Source organism: Talpa occidentalis, unplaced genomic scaffold (assembly GCF_014898055.3).
Source record: "Talpa occidentalis isolate TD23 unplaced genomic scaffold, MPIMG_talOcc4v2.1 talOcc4.15, whole genome shotgun sequence".
In the NCBI taxonomy this organism is placed as follows: domain Eukaryota; kingdom Metazoa; phylum Chordata; class Mammalia; order Eulipotyphla; family Talpidae; genus Talpa; species Talpa occidentalis.
The window spans coordinates 77885226-77912567 of NW_023601543.1; the positions used below are offsets into that span (position 1 = coordinate 77885226).

A 27342-nucleotide genomic window follows, 5' to 3' on the forward strand; every position below is an offset into this window, starting at 1 on the left:
CTTATTTTTGGCAGTCTCCCACTGTACCAACACATCCCCCCACCACTTCCCCAAAGAGCCAGAGAAAGGAAAGAGGAGTAAGTGAAGTTTTAAAGTTTGTGTCAGATAAACTAGCTTGGTTTTTCAGGGTCTCAGAGAAAATACCTGTCTGCAGGAACGGGGCGGGGGGCTTCTTCTGGCCTGTGCCATCATGGGGTGGCAAAGTTAGAACTCAGAACTGGGGTGGGGGGAGAGGGGGCAAGGAGAGATGGTGGCTGTGTGATTAGGTCCCAAAGAAATGTGATGAGGACTCTGCATGAATAAAGTAGGTGCTTTATAAGGATTCATTAAGAGCTGAATTTATTTGACTTCAGTTTACAGTGCTGCCTCTCTCCTAGATTTGCAACTAATGCAATAAAATGTACAGATATATAGTGTTAAAAGGTCTCTTTCATGCTAGGCTAGCCACGAGTCTTTTAAAATTCATTAGTTTAATTTTTTTACCATTTAAAACAACAGAGCTGACTTTACAAAAGTAAAAGCTGCTTAGTAGCGACAGAGCTAGTCCTTCCATCACGGCTCGCTGTTTACAGGGCACGACCTGGCCGCTGTATCCATGACACATCCATCAGGTACAGATATTTTTAAGTGAATGTACACATTTGGTCTAGTAAACATCAACAAGTCTAAACACCTGTAACAAGCACACTTCATTTTAGGACAAGAGGTTTTTGTTTGTTTTTTTGTTTTTTACATATACAAAATCCCACAAATTTAATGTGCGTCAATATCCATGCAGTAAATAAATGTTTTTACAAATAGGTTTTTTTAAATGATAAAAATATTACACTGGACCCAAAATTCCATACAAACAATACATGATTTCTCATCCATTTTGACTAAATACAGGATTACTGAAAATCTGCTGTAGAAAGGCCACTCTCCTGTACAGTTGTGCAAAGTCTGCAAAACGATAGTGATTCAATGGTGGTTCAAAAGCAAAGAAAAAGATCCCCGCTGTGGAGTTTTGACTTTCTCCTCTACAGCAAAAAATATTCACTGGCATATATCTGAACTCTTAGAGATGAAAGTACATTCACTGAGCTGTACAGGCAACAGTATAAAGCTAATTAGAAGTAGGTTTTACGATATAGAATAGTAAAGGAGAGTCCCTCCTCCTAAAAAAACCAAAAACAAAACCAGCAAATTGTGACATTATGCAGCCAGACACTAAAAGCAGCACGGTCATTGTCATGCTGTGATCACTTTCAAAAACGAGATGCTTATACATGGCAATAAATGAAGAGGACTTTTTCATAGACTTCATCCACTCTATGGAACAATTCATGAAGCTAGGAAAAACCTCTATAAATTGTTTCTCTCGTGTGATTCAACGTAACAGGCCTCTGAATGACCATCATCCTCTTTCTCCTAGGGAGAGAGGTATGTCTTCGTTTTTTCAACATAGTTTTCTGTATTACAACTCACATCAGTCCGTAACCAAACTTGTTTTATTTCCCTGCCTGAAGTATAACTACATATGTTTAATCAATGGACTTGGGTGAAAACTGGAAACTGGAGAGTTGATTCTTTTCAGTTTATGCCTATAGTTTTGTAAGAGCTGGAGTTTAAAAACATGAGTTTGGGCTGAAATTACATATATATAGGTAACTGTTAGCTGCCTTTCTGGGTGAGTTAGGTGTGTTTTAAAAAATCCACTCTGAAATTCCTCTGTACACAATCAGCATTTCATCACTACAAAAATAAAGGAAGATTTAAACCAAGAAAATAAAGCAGCTCTATCTTCAATTTTGGTCTTAGTTACAAAAACATCTTACAAAGCTTTGCCCTGATACACCATTAAGTGTCCCCCTTAAGATTTGGAATAGTGTTTCCATTAACCAGCTTTCACAAGTTAATAGACTATTAAGACGAATGTTAGATACCTGAACTTTTCTTATGTTGATGCTCTTCTATTTTACTTAACTCTTGTATGCGCATCTACATGTCACAAAAATAAAACTACAGCATTAAACTTTGTGCAATGTTTAAGAAAATTCTTAGAACATTTTAATAAATATAAAAAAGGTTTAAATTCTTTCCCACCCATAAGGATGTCTGCACCTGAAAAAATGTGATTTACTTTTGAAGTCTGTTTATATAAAATTAACTTAAAGGGAGAAAAGATGACCTTAGATAGAAAACTGCCTTTTTGTGGTTTTACTACTTGAAGACCACCTGTCTTCAGAATTGTTTGCAAAAGTTAATTTTAAGTCATTAAAGACAGTTGATTTTGCACATGGTAAACATATAAGCTGAGCACTAACTGCATATAAAATATACAAATGCTCATTAAAGACAGTGGTATTAATACCATATATGTTTCATATAGTTTGGTAACATTAAAGGATAGCTTGTCAAGTGTCCCACACATTGATATAAAAACTACCTTATATACTTGTTCAAAGTACCAGAAGGTTACCAGGTGGCCTGAAGGCAGGATACACTTACACATGCGTTTCAATGTATGAATGAGTGTGTGTTAGAGAGGAAGTGATTACATCTACTTCAGAAGAGATACTTAATGGATCATTTGAGGTGGTGTTTTGACAGATATCCAAGAAGAGGTCAAGGTACATCTGCTTCCACTGTTGGAATTCTTTAGATGTCAAGTCTGGATTGTCTAGGACTTTATCAATTATGGCTACTTCCCCTTCTCTGGCCTGAAAAACAAAAGGATTCAACAGTTAAGATGGGGACAAACTTTGATTCCAGATTTAAAATAAAAAAATAGGTAAAAAACACATTAGGAGGCCTCTACGCAGCAGCTCTGGCATATCAAACTCAGCCATTAAAACCAAATCTTAGTGTACCTTTTTCTACACTCAAGGTGGGCAGGCTCACATTGCCCAGGCTCAAGTTTAATTTTTCTCTTTACCTGTCCGGTTTTCTATCTCTGTCTTTGGATATCTTCCTCAATCTTTAGAAATCCAGTTCAAATGCCTCTCATTTCTGAAAGCCTTCCTTCAACAATCAGAAAAAATGTTTTTTCTGTCATCTATGTCCCGGTAACACTTTATCACTGCCAATGAGTGGACCACCACATTCCATCGAGTTACTCTGGTACTAAAGATTTGTTTTGGTTCCACACACAAGTAAAATTATACAATATTTGTCTTTCCTTCTATGACTTATTTCACCTATCATAATGCCCTTAAGGATCATCCATACTATTGCAATTGGATTTTTGCCAACTTTGTTTGCCCCAGAAAGTCAAGCACATGTCACACAACTGGGGACTCATCAATACTAAATGAACTAAACATTGGCAAGAGCTCAGATTCTTTGTTGCTAGAAGAGAAGGTTTTGGGGGAATCTACAGAACATAAAAGATAGGGGCGAGGGGCTGAGAGAGAGAGGGAGAAGACCAGGCCATTAAAACAGGTGAGCCCGACCTGCTTGAAAATCCTGCCTGCTCTGGCAAACAGGCAGTCAGTGGGGGTAGGGTGGGGGTAAGGCTGGGTAAGGTGGGGGGAGCGATTAGGCTATCTTTGGAGGAGTGTTGGTCACAGGAACTATTTTTATGAATATTATAGCTTCTTTTTAAAAAAAAAAATCCAAAGTCCATTAAGTTGTCCCTTGAACTTGTATTAGTAGTTGCATGAAGACCAACAGAAAGCTAACTGACTCTGAACACTCGGCTGCTTGCTACTGGAAAATTTTAAAAACATGCACTTTTTTTAAAAGATTTATTTTATTTATTTATGCATACAAGAGTTGTGGTGTAGGCCAGAGGTGTGGGTGGGCAGGGGGTGTGGTGAGAGGATTCACCAGAGATAGAGTGGGGAGCAGAACAGGCGGAATGACTGAAATACACCGCTGAGGGGAGCAGCGGGTGAGAAGGGCTGGGAATCAAACTGGTGCTGCAGTGGCTGCTGATAGCTTCATAGTGCTGAGACTTAACCCCGTGTGCCACCAGGGAGATCCTAAAATCATGCACTTTCTATTTTGTTTATCTATTTGGTACTCACCTATGTTTCAAGATTACAAAACCTCAGCAGCATACTATGGATCTGAAATATTTCCCAAAGGAGCCCTTTAATATTTGTTTCCAGAAATTAGCACGTCACATCCTCTGTATGACAGTTCTTTTTGGTTTTTGATTTTTCAAGGGTGGAGGGCCTGCTTAGGGAGTTGTGTGACAGGCCATCTCCCACAGACACACACAGTGGGCTGCTCATTTTTCTGCCTCCTTCAACTTCCTGCCTCTCTGCTCTCCTTCTCTCACCACCTCCTCCCCAGTCCAGGGGTAGCAAAAGAAGACTGAAGATAATGTACCCACTTAATGGAAATGAGAATAAGAAAGTCACATGTGGATTGGAAACTGATAGTGTAAACAGAACAACTATAAAATTTCTACATGGAACGTCAATCACTGTGGCTTCACTCAAATGTACTGCAGGAAATACTCATGAAATATCTCAACCTAGTTTAGCGCCCTCTATTGCATTCTGCATGCCTACTATGTTTTTAATAACTATAATAATTATGTTACATGACATATTTATCTTAGGAAAAGACTGAGGAATGACAACGGCCCTGCATTTTTATGAAGAAAAAAAAAATGTAATTACATCCTGTTTTCTCCTAGAACTGTCACATAACATTTAGTCAGTGCTTTGAGATGGTAATGAAAAGTTAAGATTATTTCCCCTTCCGCTTTACTAATACAGTTCTATGTCACAGGGACAGCTTAGCCTTAGCTGCTTCCTGTTTACTTCCCCCTCCCCCATCCTGAGCCTATTTTGTATTTCTTTACATAGTAAAGTATCTGGTAATCCACTTTGAGTTCAGGAATGAATCTCTTAAAAGGAATTTCTCCTTTTATTTCATATCTTACCTTTAAAGTGCTTTTGAGAATTCTCAGCCGGTGTAGTTTTTCATTCATCACAGGATCATTACATCTCTTTATAAATGACAGTTTGTATTCCATCTTGGTTGAAATGCGATGTTCTCCCAGCGGTGACAGGTTTGCTTGCTCCAATGCCCTGTATAAATCTTGCAATGAATCTCCTAACTGTTCTTCCCTACTTTCACCTGCAATGTCCAAAAAAAGAGAAAAATGAATCCAGTGTAATCTACAGTTATTTGACACTCCAAAAAGCAACTAAAAAAACCAAAACCACCTGAAAAACAGGATAATGAAATGACTGGGAAAACACTCTATTACATTAAAGAAAAGAAAAAAAAAAAAAAACAAAATCACAGCTGCTAATAATAATATAGTATGAGATTAGCTACAAGCAGCCAATTGTTTTAGACTGACCAAATAATAGTATGCTTTAATTAACCAAATATTCTCTTAATAGCAAATCACCATACATATCTTGAGTCCATTAAGTTCAAGGAATTAGAGTACAAAAGGTACACAACACAGAAACAATCCTGCACATAATTTAATATTTTAAACATTAATGAATATCCCTTATCATATTGATGAGCATAGAAGTGCTGATTAGTAGAGCTTTCCTAGTTTTGCAATGCTAAATGGACTGATTTTTACATTTTTCCAGGCCACATAAGATGGAATGGCATTCACTGGCATATATTTGATTATAAAAATCTTCCAAAAGTGTGCCACAGAGGATTATTAGGGTTCATGTGACCGCCACAGTAATGCCTGCCTCTTTGTGAATACACTAATCGTAACTAATACTACTACTTTAATTAAGATGAAATATGGGAATGTTTATATGAAAATATAAGGAAAAATATGGCATGTTCTAAGAGAAGCTACTTTGCATTTGTAAGACCTGACAAGGAAATACTGTGAAGTGCTTTGGAGGAAAACAATTAGAGAATGGTTCAGGAAAGGATCTTAGATCTAACAGAACAAACTAAACTCCCATCTTCTTTAATTGCTGGAAGACTGAAGTCTTAACTTTCTCAACAATGACAAATAACTCTGGATTTTGCCTGGAGTGGTAGACAGGATTAGGGCTTGCTTGGGTTTCCTTTAATAGAGCCAGAGTCCTAGTAGAGGAATAATAATTATAATGGCCCAAGGGTGACTATGAGATGTTCATTCCTCAGGTCCATGTGCATATTTTAAGTTTTCTGACTTAAAGAAAAAAAAAAAAAAATAAAGGATCCCTAAGTGGTAATGAAAGGTAAATGCTTAACATTCATGATCTCATTTAATCCTCACAATAATACTAAGAATGGATCTCTTTGATTTTTATCTTATAGCAAGGAAGTACCTAGCTCAAGGTCATCCTTTGTAAGCAGTGGAGCTAGATTCCAACTGGGCAGTCTGGCTCCAGCAATCACTCTAATGAGAATCTTATACTGCCAATATTGTCAGCAAGCATTTGAACTGTGTATTTAACAGTAGGTGTTAATGAATTCGTGTGACTCCTTTAAAATTCAGCATTCTAAATATTTTTAAAGACTTACCTAAAACTGCCAAAAAAAAAAAAAAAAAAAGCCCACAAACAGTACCTTCCTTCATTTGAAGGGATTACCTCGAGGATTAAAAAGTAGTTTGATATTCAATTTTTGGCTCCTGCTGAGGTTAGCAACTAATGGTAGGTGTGATATTGAGTCCTTCCATTGGAAAAGCCCTTGTTTCCATCAGCATGAGCTATCACTAAATTCTCTATAACAATTTTTAACTTCCTCACCATCTATCTAAAGTTAGAACTATCACATCAAAATACAAAAAATCGCTTTAAATAAGTTTTATAATTCTGTTGGTTCATCTTTGATTGTTTTTGACCCCTAGAGGATTTTCAGGGGTAGGCAGATGTGGGACTGTAAAAAGGAAGAACTGCTTGTGGGTTAAAAGCAAGATGGAAATGAGATAGGGGATGTCACCAGAGGAGAGACTGAAACTAGGAAGGCACGAATCATAAGGTTATTTAGAGTAACTGAATGGAGTTATAAAAACAAGGAGACATTTGAACAGCGTAATGCCGTTTCATAAAATCATGGGCTGGGAAAAGACCCACAGGGATTATTTAGTGGCCATCGTACTTAAAGCCTCAAGGCATAACTGCATCTAAAAGCTAGATGCAGTTTCACAGAGCAGAGAATGGGGGAGAAATGGATACCTAACAGACATGAATTACAGCAGAGAGGGGATCAGCCTAACGTGTCGTTAGTTTTTCAGTTCTTGAAAGAAGGTGAAAGAAAAAAAGGGTTTGAGATTATAGTTTTAGGATTTAAGGGATGCACAAGTGTTTTCACACAGGAAACTTTCATTTTAATATAAACTTCTTCCATATTACCTAACACTCTAGGGGGGGTATATATTATTTAAAAATCATTCTCAGCAATTTTTTTTCTCCCCAATTTTTAGCTTGTGGATTTTAAATAAATTTTAATGTTGTTTTACTTCAAGAAGGATAAGGATTAGATATAGAAAGTGAGAAGTGCAGCTATTCCATAAATAAAAACGAAAAGTATTTTTCCTTCTTGCCATTAAGAAGGGGAGGGGGGAAGCATTCAACCAAAAGACAACATAGTTCTACAAAGAAACTGGTTTGACAGCTATAAGAAAAATTGAGGATAGATTTACCTCTGGGCAGCACGTTTGAACAAGGAGTGACAATGAGGCTGAACACAGAAACACTGCAAAGTATAGCAATGGACAGTGCAACAGGCTCCCCGAAAGATCAGGAAGGAGCACCCCCCCCCGCCCGCCCCCCTACCCCCCCACCCCCAGGCCCTCACACCATACACATGCAACACCACAAGACACAGGAGTGGAATGAAGAAGGATGAGCGACTGAGATGCCAGGCTACCACAAAATGCCACCATTTACTTAACATTTTAAGACTAGACAAAGAGTTCTTTTATCTTCAAAGAAGGAGGGTGAGGGGCAGAGTCACATTATTAGTCTGATTCACTGTGCTCAACAGTCAAAACAACACAGAACTCAACATTCAAGACAAAAACAGACCTTTATTTTCTTTTATAATTTTCAATTGGTTTCCTGGATTTTTTCTCAGATGCATAGCAAGTAAGTCAATTGGGGCTACTGTTGCAACTGAAAATATGAAAGCACCTTTATTTTCTTCCCTCTTCTTCTTCATCTCCTTCTCACATCTCTTCTGGTTTCTCTCTCTTTTAAACCCTTGCTTTTCTTCTTCGAGAAGAAGCTTGCTTTGGAAGAGGAGGCAAGCACTTGGTGAGGTCTGCTTCCTGATTGACTTTCTTTCAACGTGTCAGTCCAGCCACGGGAGCGCTGGCTCAAAACCAGCTCTTTTGCAATTTGAATGAATGTTTTCTGAAAGTTGGCAAAGTGTAGAGACCACATGCAGACCACAGGACATATACAGGAACCTTCTGTGACTCCTAATGAGGAAGTGTGTTGTTGTTACAATGAAATTTTAATTTGTATCTAATTTATTCAGAAATTCTGGGCCTATGCAGGCATGAATTCCCTCCCAAATTATATTGATGTTTACAACATGTAAACTAGTCCCAGGTCAGATGACATACTTTTTGATTCCAGTACTACTAAAGCAAAGACAACATAGAAAGTTCTCTCTTCTACATAAAATATCATAGACATAGATTTGAGGGTCACAAGGAAGTGACTGATGAATTCACTTGTGTTCTGTGCCAAAGGAGGGTCATTTCTGACAGTGTCCTACATGGCACGGGTGTAAGAGCCTCTCCGTGTCTCATTTAAACTCCAGCTACGCTATGAGATACAGTGACTAGCAATGTGGTGAGCATCACAACTTCCTTGTTTGCTTCTTTCAGGCTGCATCTGACCTCCAGGTAGTAATAGCGAAAAGCTCAAAGGAAAGATTAGCTAATGCTTAAAAGAGTTTGTTGGGACTTTCTTGCGAGTGGTTTATTAGCAGATGATAATGCATTTCTCAGTCACTAAAAGTTCTCTCTGGTTGACGCCATGCTCAGTGGTTTCCATGCTTTTTTGACTGTGCACCCTTCTCAGTTAGAACACTGTAAATGGCTGGTTACTTATACACATGTATTACTCTATATTAATAGATAGGCATGTTAGCAAACAGACACGAAAAAGAACTTTGAAAGGGTGAAATAGAAAGTCTGAGAAGAAATTCCAGTGTTTTTTCTTCCTGTACCTCAATGGACCTATGTGTGCCCCCCCAGCTTCAGCCACCTTCCCAGAGTGGAACAGGCCTCTCTCATGTTTGCATTTCCCATTCTCCTAGCTGCCAAGGAGCCTCAGGCACCCGATGTGGAAGTTGAGTGAGGGCTTTCTCCACGGTACACATGGGATACTCCACAGCGGGCTCCCCTATCAGGTGACTGTCACTTTTATAACTGTCCATTGTGTCATTTCGTTCATGTTTCTTTGGTGAAAATGAAGGAGAGAAGAACACAAACTTGGCGACCTGAAATATCATTCTGGTGTCCTCTCCTCCCCACTTCACGGCCCCTGCGATGACAATGTTGAAGGAGAGTAAAAAATGGAAATAAAACAAAATGAGTATACCGACTGGGCTCTTGAAGAACCAAGTCAACAATGGATAATCAGCTCCGGGACGTGTTTTGGAAGGCAACTGTGCTCTTTTAAAATTGGACAACGATGCCCTTGTGGAAACAGTTGTTCCTTCCACAGCACAGCTGGGTAATGAGCACAGAAGGCTGGGAAAGGCTCAGTTACAAGTGGGAGAGAAGGCTGGACATAGCAGCATTAGTCACCAGTCAAATGTGAGAGGCATTTGTGCCTGTACAGCCGCAGAGTGCTCAGAAGCTTCCAGGCTGATGGTGTCACGTATGTAAAGCACTATTCTTGTCATGAAGGGCAATTAACATTTGCATTGAGACACGGGAATATTTTCTGTGAATACTAATTTACTAGTGCACCATAATGAACAACTTATTTATATGTAAAGTGACAATTAAACTTTTAGTGGGTTTAATGCGGATGGGTCTGATGTTTGCAGGTTTTAGATGATCACGTATTCAGGATTTTACACTGTAATTTGAATTGTTTTATAATTGAATATTAGCTTTCTTAATTCAAGTTTAATTCGTGTTTATAAGTCAACTGACTATGCCTTGCATTGCAAAAGCAGAGAAAGGGCAATTTGCTGTAGCAGAAAAGCAGCGTAAGATTTTAAAAGCTGGATTTTACTCCTTGCTCTGTAATCAACTGCCCTTTCCTAATTAGAAGTAATTTGTTTATTTTCTCTTAGGCAAAGTAGTAATAATTTCTGTCATGAAAAAATTGGATTTTGATGAGGGAAAAAAAAGCCTTCTTTTAAAAGGACAGCCTGAGTGAATTCACCAACGCTGTTAAGTGTACTTTTAAAGAACATGTGAAGCCCATCCCGATGAAAATGATCCTGCGCTTTGCCAAAGCTAAGTACACCTGCTACAAGTGTCTGTCCATCCCTTCTGCGCAACAGCATAATTCGACAGGGACGGAGCTGAAGTTTATTCTATGCTCCACTCTCTCAGCATGTAACTTCTGCCTAATTGTGTGACTTATGGCTGCAGTGTTTGAATTTTCTGAGCACTATAGTAGTTTTTATGATGGATGGTTCAGAGGGCATCCTTGGCATCAACTTATTGACCCCCCCCACCCCAAAGGAGGTCTTTGAAGGACAATCACAAACATTGATGATGGATTCTAGATTTACCCACAGAATTTAGGAAATTTAACTAAAAGAGACATGGAGGTCAAGGCACTGGTTCTTAAGCAGGAATTCATAAAAGGGAGAATCTAGAAGCAAAACTAAGAGACGATTATATTTCAAAATTAATGTGGAGTCACCATATTCCTTAATGAGAAACCATGAAAATTCTTCATATCATAAAGTTTTACTCTGACGTAAACAGGAAGGCGACCCAAGACAATCCCGCTAATATTAAATGCCAATAAAATGCTTTTTGATGGGTTGCTACAAACCAGAACCATCGTTTTTAAAGTATATTTTAAAAAAACGCATTAAAGTGGTTAGAGCACAGAGGCAGTTGTAAGGCAGATCAATGTGATTTTATTCACAACACAAATTCCATTTGTGAGAAAGAAGCATAGATTACTTCTCTTTAGAAAGATATTTACTATCAAGCATACTTAGCAAATTATTTAGCTATCTAAAAAGATCTGATACCAATTGGTCATATTTTTATTTTTAAGTAATTTATATTTTTACAGGTATTCACATTATGCAATACCACACACTGAGGCGACAGGAAGAAAAAAAACATTTCCAAATACAACGTTAAATTATCTATTCATTGCACAGTATGAAATATCCATTAATCAGCATTGAAATTATTACAGAGTATCTTATCCAACTAAATAAAGGAAATTTCACATCCACTACAGAGGAAAAATAAGCAATATTGAGCCACGGGGGCCCAGTTACAGAGTATTAAATAATATCCGAAGCTAGTTTGAAAGACATCCAGACAAAATACTTTTTCAAAAGTGAAAACCACAGCCTATAGATTCGGAAAGTGTTACAGAAAAGAAGAGCTCATGCCTGTCCTATGAGGGAACACCATTTGTATACAAGTGCCAAGAAAAAAGGAAAAGTCAGGGTTTTAGCTGAGGGATCTAATAAAGCCTGGCATGAGGAATTTTCTTCATTAGTGTCACTGAAAGCAGTTTCTGTGTTGCACCTGATACACTTTATAATAGAATAAACATAGTAAGTTTCAGAGCAGGTTGTGTATACCTTGCCTTAATAGATTACACTTAATGTAGTACAATACAGCACGTCAAGTTTTAAAAATGCAAAATACACTTAATACACAGAATTTGCTCCCTCTGCTTTGCCTTTAAGAGGCCACCAAAGAGTCCATTAAACCGCCAGGGTTTTCTAGTTATCGGAGCTGATCCCTCTCCTTTCCTGATGTCAGGAGAACACAACTGAGGTGTCACCACACAGAGCCCTTCCCCAGTCATTCCCCTCCCCCTTCTGTTCTCCCACAGAAACGGCAGTTTTCTGTCACTGTGCTCCATCTTGATTGGCTTTGATTTTATGCTAGTCCCAGTGGAGAAAGCATTCTTCTTAAGAGTGGCCTGCCCCTCTTAATATCCCTTTAGGGAGGCCCCCAATCCAAAACACTTGATGCTCTAAGCTTTTTTAAAAGTCTGTTTTCTGTTATAAACAGCATTGACGAGGCCATTTTAGTTGCTTGCAAGAGGTTGATGTTGAGTCTGCGCCGTGCCGACTCTCTCCGATCTAAATTCTCTAAACATTAGCTTATCAATCTGTGAGTCCAATGGGTTGAGAGCCAACAGAAGTGGATCCGATTTGGCATGGAGAGGTTCTACCAACTCTCGCAGTGTATTAGCCTAATATGATAAAGCAGTGATACAATATGATGAAAGACCTGCGAGTGCCATAATTTCCAAAGCATATTAGTATCTGTATTAGAAATACCACCATGCAATACCCATGAAGAGAAAAGAGAAAAATATGGCTAGAATTGCATATGGTTTTAATACCATAATGTCTTTTTCTGTTGGCATGCAAGTCTACTTGGCCATAGATGGAACACTTTTTGCTCAAAGCTTGGTTGTTAGGAAACGCCAATCTTAAGTGCATAAAATAATACACAGCGCAGCTACATCTTTTCCCACGTCTATACGTGTATATCCACATCTAGAATTTTAATTAGGAAAGCTGGTGTTAAAAGTATTCTCTGTACACATGTAAAATGGTCAGTCTTTTAAGGAGATTAAACTGTATTTCTACACAAGATCTTTCCTCAAATTCATCTATCAAGAAGCATGAGGAACAGTTTTCTGGCCTACCTTCATTCTAACTGGTTCTAACCAACGCTAGCCAGCAAGACGGGTGGAGGAACCCAGCCCGTGTGGCTCCATGGGGGGCTGAATGCTGACCCCACAAAGGGACGAGAAAGGAAGAGCTCTAACAGGGTAAACATGACGCAGGAGTGACTTCACTGGGCGGAAGTCCAGTGAACCGGAAGAGAACTAAACCGACTTTAGTTTAGTTTAGAGAGCTAGAAGAGACTAACGTTTCTGAATGACCTGGGAAACTAGGAACAACTGGGATAAAATAAGCTGTAGTTTCTTTTTTAGTTCATGGTTTTTGGGAAGTTGAGGAATCTGAACATTGGATTTGAGCAGGCACTAATCAGCAATACTTCATTCAAGCACAGAGCATATTTTATCCGCAGCAACATCCTGTAGTACCTTCTGAGTTATATCAAGAAGAAACAAAGTGGGAGAATGCTGAGGAAGCAGGTTGGTTCATCACTATCTCCCTCAGAAAATGGGAGGGGTGATGCTGCCATCACACTGTATCTAGAAAACAGGATGCAGCGCAGCTCAGATGTGAGCAGAACTAATTTTTGTTTATCACATATCTTTTTAGGGTGCAGAAAAGGGCTGGGAACTAAGTAATCTTGATATGTAGGTCAAAAACAAAAAAATGATACCTCAGTTTTAAAGAAAATGATCAAACTGGGCTTCTACCACTTTGTTTCACGGAGTCATGCAATGCCAAACAGCAAAATCAGAGGCAATCTAACCTTGAGCACAGGTCATTTCTAAGTTTAAAGTGTTCCTAATTTACCTATGCAGTTCAAACATTTTGCAAATTATTGTTTTGAAGGCATCCCTCCTTTACCCTCAGAAACAATGTTATGGGAGTAGGTTAATTTCTGGTGCATTCCCTAGTGCCCATATAACCATATTAAACCTGAGCTAGAGCCTTGGTAATCAAGTCACTTTTAGTTCCATTTTCGACCTTGTTTCTATAGGGCTTCTGAATTCTACTTCAAGAGACCAGAAACACCTCCTCGGTTGAGTGCCAGTCAGGAATACTGTATGGTGGAGGAAGACCACTATTTACAAAAGACTCCAGCTAGATTCCAGTCTGTATGTACTAGCAAGAGAAGACACTTGGGCAAGGGGTCTCTTCAACTAGTACTGGTCAGGACCATTGACTACCAAATCTCAGGGGTGGGTTTTGGGGCCCTACTCCTAATCTACTAATTCAGAATCTGTATATGGAACTCTGGAATCTGCATCTTAAGCAAGCAACTCAGGTGATTTTTCTCAGATTAGAGTCTGAGAACTTCTGTGTTAGGCCAGTCACATCCTGACGGGCTACACAGTGGGCAGGGGTGGCTGGGGGGACGCCAGTTTGGGGACTGCATATACATGGAGTTTGTAAGTCAGAAGCCTTGGAGTTGGGCACATCACAAAGCATTTTATTTTTAGTCCTGTCACTATATAAAAGCATCACAGGGCTTATACAATTTCAAGATTTTTGCCAAGGAATCTGATGGAAATATCTTGGTCTACTGAGAACAAAGAAAAATGAAAGAGGCCTTGGAAAATGTTTGAATCAATTCTTTAAAGCTATACTTTTACGCAGTGTTAAATAGCTCCTATTTACTTACTTCAGAGACAAACAGAACAGCTTATAAAACACTGTCAGACCCAAGTCCACTGAATCAAGTGCATGTCTTGGAGTGTACATTCCGAATCTCAAACATGAGTAGCATTGGTGGGCCGGGAGGGTGAGATATGACAGAAGTAGTATATGGCCTAATCTGTATGAAATCTCTGACACGCAAAAACAAACCCACTTCGTAAAGATACCGTTGCAAGAAGGTTGATCTTTGATGACTTTTGTGAATCACATTTATGGGTCTAACTTTTTGCAAGCCCCTTACTGGTTTTCAACACTTCCCTTTTTTCTCCCTTTGTGTTTTTGTTGGGCTTTCTCCCTATTCCTATCCTTCTTTGTAGCTGACAACCTTATCCCCATGCAAACAGTCAAAAGATTCAAATCAGAATTATTTCTTACAGTGACAGGCTACTTTTATTCTTGTTTTTTAAAAGAACAAGTGGAAAGTGTGTGTTCCATAAAAACAAACAAATAAACAAACAGCCAACACCCTTAAATTACATGGCTTTTGATTGTCTTGTTTTCTGTTGGCCAGTGTCCTAACTATTAAAATATTTCCTCCTTCCTGCCATTAAAAAGCAAGCATTATTTACCAAGTTTTTAACCAATTACATTTTGAAGCGACAGTAACATATCTTGCTATCCCCAAGAACAGCAGTAATGTTTCTGTTTGGCAAATTACTTAACAAATATTGAGCTTCCACTCATCACTAAAAGCTCCAATTGCGAGGCTATCAGCTCAGCTGGATAAAAAGAAACAGATCCTGTTTCCACTGAATGGTGAGCCCAGATGTAAGGCCATGTCGAGTCATGTGTAGGATAACATTCCAGTGTGGGTTCCTTTCCCATGCAAGCTCTTCACAGACTGAGTCTGTTAGTATATGTTGAGGAGGATGTTTCTTTCCCTTTTTGTTTTAGGAATTAAAAGATCTGATTACCAAGGACTGCTCGTTAATAAGCAGACATAGAAGTTCTAGAAACACACATTTTTAGAAATGTAATCAGACTTCTAATAGTAAACATACCTGCTAAGAATAGCTGTTGATCCTTCAATCAAATGCCTGAGGATTATAGATAAGGATAGAGGCACAAACATTTGCAAGAGAATGATTAACTACAAAATAGATAGGGAAAACAATCTTTCCTTAATGAATGAAAGAGAAGACAATATGTGAACATGGAAAAAAGAAGTGCTTAGGCCAGAATAGCACTTTCAAAAATTCCTGCTTCTGATTTCTAAGAGAAAACTGGGTTCCATTTACTCACTTCCATTATCAGTGAGCTTGAGGGTCATTTAAGGGGTCTGAAGCTGCCAGCAGATACAAAGGTCACCAACAGCATACATCCAGTAACATTCCTGGAGCTCTGCAAGAGTATAATTGTTTTGCGCTTTTTAAAAAAGCTTACTTGGGCCTCCCCTGGTGGCACAGCGGTTGAGCGCTGGGCTGCGAGGCTGCCCGCAGCCTCTGCAGCACTGGTTGGTTCCCCGGCTGCCTGCGAAGGTCCCACAAAATAAATAAATAAATAAATAAATAAATAAATAAATAAATAAATAAATAAATAAATAAATAAATAAATAAAAAGCTTACTTAATAAAATGATCTGGAGCCTCCCTTCCAAATATATCTTTCAGATTTTTTTCTTTTTGACAAAGAGGAATATTTAACACCATGAACCGACAGTGATAATCACTTTTCTAGGTGTATGTTTTGGAAAGAGTGGCCTGATAATATTGACTCAAAAGAGATTTGTTAACTGTGGCTTGAGTAGCATCTGCCTAGATTGAGGGCCTATTTTCTCATAAACGTTGAGTTTGAACAGACATTATATCCAATTTTAAAAATTTGCTTATTTTGAATATAACAGTATAGTGGAAAGGAGCTAGAAAGTCTTAATTTTTGAAGAGTAACATTTTTATGATAGAAGTATTCTTTCTCAAAATAAAGTGATAAATAGCAAAAAGTATCATAGTTTGTGTTTATACCTACAACACTTAAGGAAATCTTTAATTAGCAATTCTAGGTAAAAGAAAAATGGATGAACCTATCTTCAGGCAAAATAGACGAGGAAATCCAGTTTCTAGTTAATTATAATGTGTCTCTAAATTGCGAAGTCACAATTCCATCCTCTGATTAATTCACAGGAGAAAGTATTTCCTTATGAAAGTAGTACCTCATCCTAATATATCTACCTCTATACCATGGCCTTAGAGTGCATTTACAGTAACTTAATTAGTTATTATGAGTATATCACACACATTGCCTTTTTCTGTGTGTATTAAATACCACTATTTGAAACGAAGATAGATCTACATACCTTTTAAATGGAGCTTATATATTGTCAACAATTGAAAAGGTCTTTCACATTTAACTCACAGAAATACTTAATATTAACATGTTAATTCACTTTACCACTAATTTATTTTCAATGAAATGTCCATAGATATTTCAGAAAAATGCACTATGAATTTTGCCATATTATATTGTCATCCCAAATGACAATTCAGATTTTGAAATAAAAAATGGGAGAAATTAATTTTTATAGACATACATTGCTCAAAAGGATTGAATGGATGCCTTTGGGTATATCTGCCATAGCAAATGTTAGCAATAACTATAGAAATACAATAGTCTGGTCTCAATGAGTTCACGGTATGGTTGTACAACTCCTTCCCCATTTTTGCCTTAAAATTTTATAGTTAAGAATAATCAATAAAATAAAGCTCTATTTTGTTAAATATAAATATATATATACATATACAGATTCAATTATATGGCTATAATGTATTATACTGTATGTAATTACATCAATGTCATGGGCTACTAATTTTAATTAATATACTTCAAATATATAGAAAACAGAAATATTTGAAATTTATGGTATATTTAAAGGAGAGAATTAAAATGTGAATGTATGTATATGAATGTATGTATGTATGCATGCATGTATAGGTAAACTGTAAAACAGCTGAGTTAGTTAATGCCTACAATGGTAGTATAGATCTTTGTGAACTTTTGCTGTTCTTATTCTCATACTAAATTCATACACTATCTTCAATTTACTGCCATCTTGATTTTGGTGGGATTACCCTTTTTTTTTTTTTTAAAGAATACTATTCAATATCAGTTCCAGTATCATGATATCCCTCCAGACTATATGAGGGGGGAAAAAAGAGGTAGAATTCTACAAAAGTGAATGAAATACTAAATTCTTTTCAACAAGAGTACAATGGGTATGTGGGTGTGTAAGTGCTGGTTGGGAGTAGAGTAAGAAAAAGAGTGAGTCTTATGCTAAAAATTTAAACACATATTTTCCTTTCAGGCTATAACATTGTTTATGACTACAGAAGCTCAAAATATACTTCTGCTTACTTTTTCTGACTGATCTTACTATATTACAAAAAATTGCAATATTGATTTTCTCCCTTCAATAATGTCTAAATGTTAATGCCTTATTATTAACCTCCTTGGCATACCAGCCTGACATTTGGGATCATTTGCTCATTAACAATTTTGGCAAGGAGGAGCTGCTTTGGATACACTGCCAACTGAATTTCTTAGCAATAAGGACAACCAAAAATACCTTCCCCAGCAAAGTTAAGTGCCAAGAAAGATAAAAAGAAAATTCGAAAGACATTTGTAAGAACCTAAAATTCTATCTTGGACAGCTACTTATTAGAATTAGTATTTTCTTTACTCAGATCTGTTATAAACTGAATTGCTCATCTTAATACTTTCATATTCTCTTATTTTTCAATCTGTAGTTTTTACATCATAGGCTACTTTCAGAAATCCCTGTTATGAAAGTCATCTGTATATTCTGTTATTCAAACTGTTACTATATTTTCAGATATTCAAAATGTATTGTGTGTATAAGAAGAAAAACAATTATTTTGCCTAAAATCACTGTAAAATCATGTTTGTAAGAAGTATAGCATAGATGTAGACAAATCATCACAAATATCCATCTTAGCTAAAAACTCAGAAGACAGATTAATGAGTATTCATTCATATTCAATTTTAGTTGTTTTAGAAATTAGTGGTTATTAAATTTGAGACCAGCAAACTCATCTTGTTATTGGGGTAGAATAGTACAAAATCTAAAGACACAAAGAATTTTTTTTTTTTTTTTTTGTGGGGCCCTCACCGGTGGCCGGGTATGGAATTGGCGCTGTAGAGGCTGCGGGCAGCCTTGCAGCCCAGTGCTCAACTGCTGCACCACCAGGGGAGGCCCCACAAAGAATCTTTTTTTAAAAATGCCCTATTGCATGAGTTTCATTTTTCCCCTCCTGAGAAGAGGGGAAATAGCACTGCCCTTTTAAAGAAAGTAAGTTTTACTAAAGAGTTAGAGATATGCTGACTCAATGTTCTTATGGAAAAATACAAATGACTACTGCAAAAGGTTTCAGCTGTATCTGTGTTTAACATTTAGCATCACCTGTTGAATTTCACACTCACCACTGTAATTACAGAAAAACTAGAATCATGCAAGGACTTCATTAGGGTGAGATAGCCTTTTGCAAAATTCAGATGTTTGAAATGTCAAAAGGTTCTCTGTATCCTACAAATTAATTTGTATTCAAATACAGCAATGAATTGCTAACTTCCGATTAGTGAGCAAAACAAAAAATCCAATTATATTAATACATTTGTTTTCCATTTGTAAATTAATGAATTTATAGAACCTTTATGGTGATAGCTTATTAATAATAATTTTAAAAAATAAGGAGAATTCCATATTTCATTGAAGTCAGGCATTTTGGGATTCCTGCTTAGTGTACTTATATTAAACGAGGACCACGTTGCCTTCTCTAGGGTTAAGAAACACAACCATCAAACTAGAGATGTAAATTTGTAAGGATGTATAAACCAAGTTCCACGGAAGATTTTCTTACCATCTCTTCTGACTGGTGCCTTTTGGGGTGAGGGCAAACAATGACAGCAGCTACGGTGCAATTAGTATCGCTACAACAAATGTGAGCATCAAAGAACTTTGTAGAACTTTGGCGCTTCCCTTTTCGGTGATATTGGTCTGTGTGTCTATATGTGTGTGTGTTGTATGTACCTATATCTTTATATCTGAACACACTACTGCCACAATGAAAAAAAAGAACACATTAGTATATAGTTGTACTGGTCTGTATAATCTATAGTTCATCAAAACTATCTGAATGTGCTATAACTGGATTGATAGTGATAAATTACAGGAATCCTTTGTTAAAGTCCATGTAAGGTGGTGATTAAGGTTCTAGAGTTACTTTTTCTCGTATTGAGTTCATAGTGAGCAAGTGCAGAACTAATCTAAAAGATATCAATACTGGATTTAGAAACACATAGAAAATCCCAAACTAAAATTTAAAGCAATGTTTTACGACCACCATGAAGTGTTCATTAAATCTGTTTATGACACTTTAGCAAACCTGTCATAATTAGAAATGAAACATTACTTCGTAGTAATTAACTGCGCAGATACCATAAATATACGCAAAACCAGAACCTGACCAAGGAAAATGTCATGATGACATTTTCTTCCTTCTTACTGTAAATCTTCATCACACCACAAAAAAGTTTGTTTTTCTTTGTGGAGAATCAATATACACTTCAAAAAGCAGAAACAGGAACTCGTCTTCAACAGACAATACACTTTAATTCTAGAAGGCCAGGCTTCCCAAGGCCTTCAATTAGCTAGGCTAGGAATGGTTTCAGATCTTAGTAGTGTGGGGAGATCTGGTCTCCATGGTGATGGAAAAGTCAGCCTAGGAAGTGGAAAGAAGTGTGGTACATTGCTCCCCTTAGAAACAGACAAGCTGAAATCAAATGCAGCTTCTGTATTTAGCACTGACAAAGCCTGACGCTCCAGTGAACTGGTACCTTACTTCAGGGGTTGCCATGGCAATCTGCTAAGAAAGGTGGGTTACAGATACCCACATCAATTACTACTAAAATGTTAAATAAAAAGCCAGAATGTATGGGTTAAAGGTAATAACTTATTCACTAGTTCTGAATTCAGTTTTCTTAAATAGGATCTAGGAGTTTAATAGAGGCATTGTTTTCACAAAATGTCATATAATCTGGTAAGTAATGCCTTTTAAAATAAAATCCTAAGAAAAGCCCTGAAAAACTTTTACTCCTCTTTAATTTAGTATAAACATTCTGAAGGCAAATCAATTTAGCATGTTAATTTATTAATAACAAGGATTATGTTACTAACATTTATATTTTGCTTACCACTTTATAGTGTTTTTATAAGCAGTATCTTGAAAGAAGATGCAAAAATGTGAAAATTTCACTAGAGTTCATTTTGGTAATGAATTTTCATTTCATTCTACAATAATGTACAGTACAAGTGAGAAATCAGAAGTTAGAAACAAATGAAAATGTGAAGATTGTACTTTTTTTTTCTAGCCGCCCCCACCAAAAGATTTAAAAGTAAATAAATAAATCCTTCAGCTGATTAAAAAAAAGGGTAAACCATTTAGATTGCTTCTAAGAAGATGGATAAAGAGTTATTTTGAAGAAGAAAAGTGAAATAATAAGTTTGGCCACTGCATGAAATACTTTTCAAACTGGTCTCGAGATCTATTCTTGAGAAGCAGTTTATTTTTTTTTAAATATCACAGTATTAACTTGGCACAAATTAGCTATAAAAAGAAATCATATCAAAGTTAAAATAGTAAGGAAGAGTTTTGAGTCAAGTGGTGGAACTGTTTCACTCTACATATCATGCACGGTACAAGATTTTTGGGCACTGATTAGTTTTAATTGGTAAGCATGATGATTTCAATTCTTGGTAAACTGGCACACAGGTATTGCTTTATTTGATGGAGCACATTAGCAGTGCTCTTTGGCCTGCTGTAATAAAATCTAAAACTTTTAGTTTCTTTAATATAGGTCTAATATGTACACAGAAAAAAGGCTGAGTTTTAACCTGATTAAAAAGATAGATCAGAAGGACACTATGTGCTTGAATGCATTCACTCTGCTGTCAGAATGTCTTAGTCTAAATCTCAGATTTGCTATTAACTAGCTGGGAGACCTGAGCCATGTTATTTAAACTCAGTTTCCTCATTGCAAAGACGAGGATAATGACAGTATATACCTTAGAGGGTGGTTGTAAGGCTTAAGTGAGTTAAATTTTAGTAGGATCTTAGAAGAGTGTTTGAAAAGTTAGTACTCATTAAAAAATGTTAGCTATTGTTTGGTTAGAGTCAATGTGTTCAACAAACCCACGAAGTTTAAAAAAAAATACTATAGATGTTTTCGCTTTACCTTGGGGAAGGCAATTCTATTTTAGTATTTTTTCTATATGGAAAAATATTTTCTTCCTCTACACGAGGAAAGAAAGGAAGGTTCAGATTTATGGGATGCCTGGCTTTTCAGATTGCATTTCAAGTGCAGACTATGTAGCATACCTTTACAGGAAAGATGAAAGCGTTTACCTGAGACAACAGTGAAAGTAAAAGGACAAATACATATATTCAATCACCCCATTCAAAATGCCTTTGATATCCTATTTAATATTATCTTATTCAAAGACTGATCAGTTAATGATGCTATAAACTGAAATAAATTGAGATTTACCTTAGAAAGGAGATAGCAAGTAAAAACATCTTTACTTTTCACTTCCTTATAATTCAAGTTATGAGCAATATATTCACTAAACAACTGAAATATGTAATAATTCATCTTAACATAAATGCAATTTATTCCCAACATCAATGAGTGGGTTTCCCCCTTGCCATTAAATAGCTTTCTTTTCACAAGAATGTGGCAAAGTATTCCAAAGTATTTTTTTCCCCTTCAAGATATAAATAGAAGAGATCCAGATATTGAAGAGTTGCTTTTGAAATAAGTGCCCTCTGTGTTGGATTCTTGCTGTCAAATCCAAAAACATCACACATTTGAGCTTGTCATCATGGTGAACCATGTCACCTCTGAAGTATGACAACTCTTCCTGATTATCGCTTCCCCCTTCTAGTTCTTCCACTATGTCTAACCTTTGATCTTATCAGGAAGCAGTCCCCTCCTGAATTCACTTCCTTATCCAGTCTGAATCCCTCAATTTCCTCACCCTCTTTGATATGCAGCACACACACACTTTCCAGTATTCAACCATCTGCTTTCTTACTCCTGCCTGGCCACTGAGCATTGCTAGAGAAAGCTGGATATACATGTTAATTGGCAACATTCTAAATTTGTGTTTTTTGCCTCTTGGTCATTCAGGACTAAGTGACAGATTTCTTATTAGTGCGTGGTGAGCTCAATTTCCAATTTCCTGTTGGGGGCACTCTGAGCTTCCATTAGATACTTCAAGTCCTACTCTCTACCCGTGGATCTTCTTTGAGCAGATAACTTTTTGCCACACTTGTAGAGGGGATATGACATCTCTCATCTGGACTATTGATTGATACAGTTTTCTAACTGGTCTCACTATCACTTACTTTGCATCCTCCCACACCAATACACTGTCTACACTGCCATCAGAGTCCTTTCTGAAACTTACATATTATCATGTCATTTTCCTACTGAGATCTTCAAATGCTTTCTATCATGTTTTTTTGGGAAACAATCCAAACTTCTGATCATGGTATACCAAGGCCTTCATAATTCATTTCTAGCATAATTTTCTGTCTCTTTGCTACTCATTTGTACTATATAACACTGTATTTATTTAAATTATTCTTTGTTTTTCTTAATTTTGCCCTTGCTGATGTTACTATTTTTTTTTTTTTTTAATAGAGGCATGTTATTTATTTATTTATTTGTTTGTTTTGTTTTTTGTTTATGCATGCACTGGGTACAGTCAGAAGTGCGGGAGGGTGAGAGAATTCACCAGAGCGGGGAGCAGAGCAGGCAGAAGGACCAAAGTACACTGCTGAGGGGAGCAGCGGGCGGCAGGAGAGGTCTGTGCGCCATGTGGGACCCTCCTCCGGTGGCCGGGGACAAGCCGGGGATCGAACCGGCGCCGCACAGGCCGCGGGCAGCTTCGCAACCCAACGCTCAACCGCTGCGCCACCGGGGAGGCCCTACTATTTTTTTTTAACCACATATGATATAACTCCATTTTCTTTTCCTTCCACTGAAATCTTACCCATCTAGCTTAAATGTCAGATTTTTAGTGAGGTCGTGTCTGATTTCACAAAGTAGAAATAATACAGATCTCTTAAGTGATTTTGTAGAACTTAACATGTTTCTCTTTTAAAACACTTCATATGCTGTACTGTTACATTTGGATGTGTCTTTTGCCTATCAGATGACAAACATCAAGTCTGATTTTTAAATCTTTGCTTTTCCAGCACTTAGCAGAGTGAAAACTCAGGACATTGTGCCGGCTCCATAAATATCGCTTCAATTTAATTAAATCCCTAAAATATATTTTAATTTGATGACTAAGTACTGAATACTGAATAAAGAGTTTCATTAAGCAACTGGGTAAAATGCTTTATTTACCTTGCTAGATTTTTCAAGTGAGAAAATCAACTTCAAGTCTTTACTATGAACTATGTGGCGGTGGGCGCAGTCTTAGGAGGTCAGGACACTGAGGTCAAAGAATGTTATTTATGGCACTGCTACATTAATGGAATGATCTGTACGTTATATAAAGTGATAGTCTAACCACAGCTAAAGGGTATTTTCTTTGAATGACCTAGGTTTTCAAGTATTCACATGTCATTCATATTTGGAGTAGAACATTCTCCAATCACCAAATACCTGATTTCCTATTATATCACTATATCAGTTAAATGGTTTTACTAAAAATCTAATCATCTCACTAGATATGACTACAACATAGGAATTAGTATTCTACCTTTCTCAAACCTAATGACTTCTATCACTCACACTTTCATTTAAGTAGGAAATAGCCACCTAAATTGTACGCTCTTGGAGTTAATCTATAAACATGTCAGATATCTGCAATCTAAGACATTAGACCGATTTTAGAAATTTAGCAATGAATGAAATAAGCTTGTTTAGGTAGATAAATTAAAACAGCAGAATTCTACTGAACTTGGAAACAAATGGAAAAAGACATGACAGAAAATGTACAGATACCCCCACTCCTTTTCATATCCGGAAAGGATTCCTATTCTGTGTCAGAAGCATTATACCATTACAGACATAATTCTCATCATTTTAACTCCACTAAATGCAACTGCCAATATAATAAAATGTTCTTGAGGTTTTAGTTATTCGTCAGATAAACTATTTGGTTTATGTTTATTTTTATGATTCACTTTTAGGATAATAACCAAGCCCTGTTTAGTAGGCTTTTCATGATTAAGTAAAACAAACTGCATTTTATCTTTTATCCTTGTTTTTCTTTTTCTCTCTTTTTTAACACTTCAGAAAGTTTACAATAGAATAGCTCTGCATTTTGTGAAAATAGTTTATAAACTGGCTTGCTGTCAAGCATCTCAATATACTAAAAAAGATTTCTGACAGTACTGCATAGGGCTTCCTTACACATTTCATAAATTGAAGACTGTGATTTGGTGCCACCTGCAGAAATATTGATGCTTAAATAGTGAATCATTCATGTAATTTGGCTGAACCATTATCATTGTTGGGGGTGTTTTCATTAAACTCTATAAACTAAAATAATGGTGGAAATGCTAAATTTTAGTTGCAATTCTGTTGTTCTTTCTGCACACTATCACTAATTAGAAACCATTTTTGGGCATCTATATCTACCTTCTTCCAATAGTATGCAGTATTTTATAAGTTATAAATCCACAAAACAGTTTTATGTAATATTTATTTAGTCTGGGTTCCATTTTAATGAAATGTATGCTTTATATACTGTTTAATACACATATGCTCAGTGAACTATTGGCAAATAATTTTTGTAGGGCTATCTTGAGTTTGTCTGCTTTTACCATTAACTATGTTAATTACTAGTTTGGGAGAGGTATATCACTGACTATGTATGAAAATCTCAGGAATAGCAGGAATAGCTGAGTGAATACGGACAACATTAAACTACCTTTCATTAAATCATACATTCTAAAATGTTAACATGTATTCTCTAAAAATCATAAAAAGAGATTACCTTCAAGAAATATGTTTGTTTTTTATAGCCAGGCAGCACATTTTCGGCACTGGCTACATTATAGATTTTTAGTTTATGAGATTTAATGTAGTTTATTAGATTTAACAAACAGAGATACTCAAATGTAATCCTATTAAGCTTTTTAGAACAGAAACTGGTAATACAATTCATACTACCAAAAAATTATTCTATTATATAGAAGGGCTTAAAAAAAGAGGTTTGAATGCAAGTTGTTTATATAATTTGAAACTATAATTTATAGGGGATGTGGGTTGGGGACACAGTACAGAAGTGACAATTCTTAGAAGCCACTGAATGCAGTTGACCAAAGAATATGGCTGATCATGTATAGGACTTGGGTCTGAAAGAATAAGCTACTAGAAATCTCTGTTACTTTCATTTCCTTACTCTTACTGTATTCTTACTACATTCTGTAAATGGCCAAGGTCTCTAAGGTTCTAATACCTGATCCTGGCACATTCTGGTATTGAGTAAGGGATGCAAGAACAGATTAAAGTTCTTGCAAACTGTCTTCAGGAAATCACCCTTAGTTTGAGGATAAAAGGAGAGGCTCCTAGAAATGAACACCAGAGAATGACAAACTATAAATTGCAGAATAAAAGTTGGTGGATCAGTTTCTATGAAACACTCCCCTTTAAATTAAAGCTGTTTACTTGCTTGTAAGAAGGGTACCAGGAAGGCAAATGTTGAGCCAAGGTTTGTAAAACAAATTGAAGAGAAAAGGGGCTTTTTATTTTTTTAAAAAAAGATAAATGACAAAAGCATATGACTTCAATGATAGTTGAGGTTATTTTTTAATAAAAAATTTTTGTACTAGGAAATTAAAAAGACGTGAGATAGGCCTCCCCGGTGGCGCAGCGGTAGAGCGCTGGGTTGCGAAGCTGCCCGCGGCCTCTGCGGCGCCGGTTCAATCCTCGGCTGCTCCCCGGCCACCAGTGGAGGGTCCCACATGGTGCGCAGACCTCTCCTGCCACCCGCTGCTCCCCTCAGCAGTGTACTTCGGTCCTTCTGCCTGCTCTGCTCCCCGCTCTGGCTCTGGTGAATTCTCTCACCCTCCCGCGCTTCTGACTGTACCCAGTGCTTGTATAAACAAAACAAACAAGCAAACAAATAAATAAAAAGAAACACATGCCTCTATTAAAAAAAAAAAAAATCTTTTAAAAAAAAAAGACGTGAGATAAGGGACTACTAAGGACCACTGTATGGGCTCTTTGAACCAGAAGAATAATCTTATGAACTAACTGCATAGCTTGAAAATGATCTCAGGGCTACTATCAGAATGCTTTCAGATCTATTACTTCAAAAGAGAGTTCTCTCATCCAAACCAACCCACCCACCCACCCGAATGGATTCTATGAGAACACACTGATAAACCTCATACAGACACATGGTGAAATTTTAGAAGAGACTATGATTGGAAGGAGTTTCATCTTTCTGTTTCAATTCAAGGGCTAACAAAGGTTCAATAAAAATGAAGCAATTTACATTTTTTTCCCCCTAGAGAGTAATCGAGGTTGGGAGACAAAAGGAACACCTTGGTGGTATGTCACACCTATGATGATATTCTGCTCGATATCCTTAAGAATAAGTACTGTGCTCTGGACTAAATATCACTGGATCCAGAGAAGGACTTTAAATGATGGAATGAAATTGATATATGAAGTTTCAGACTGAGTGCTATAAAGCTCTATCCTTGATCCTTTCTCCTTTTAAGTATTTTCTTTAAAAATGTTCCTCCGTGCACGAGACTATGGGGATGGTTCACGAGTGTCTTGGTGGTAATTTTATGAGGATTACACCTGAGAGGAGAATGAACAATGATGTAAAAAATATATAAATACATTTAGGGCCTCCCTGATGGCGCAAGGGTTTTAGACGCAACCTATAAAG

General features: G+C 36.9%; 1 protein-coding gene across 4 annotated transcripts in view; it reads right to left on the bottom strand.

Annotated features, from left to right (window-relative positions):
* Positions 1-330: 330 nt before the first annotated feature.
* Positions 331-27342, bottom strand: part of CNKSR2 (connector enhancer of kinase suppressor of Ras 2) — a 238242-nt gene continuing 211230 nt past the window's right edge. For all 4 annotated transcript variants that reach the window (XM_037512621.1, XM_037512620.1, XM_037512618.1 and 1 more), the window contains 2 exons: positions 4880-5076; positions 331-2702 (listed from right to left, as the gene is read on the bottom strand). In XM_037512621.1, the coding sequence (XP_037368518.1) occupies positions 2487-2702; positions 4880-5076 (413 nt within the window). In that variant the 3' untranslated portion in view covers positions 331-2486. The remainder of the gene's footprint in view (positions 2703-4879; positions 5077-27342) is intronic.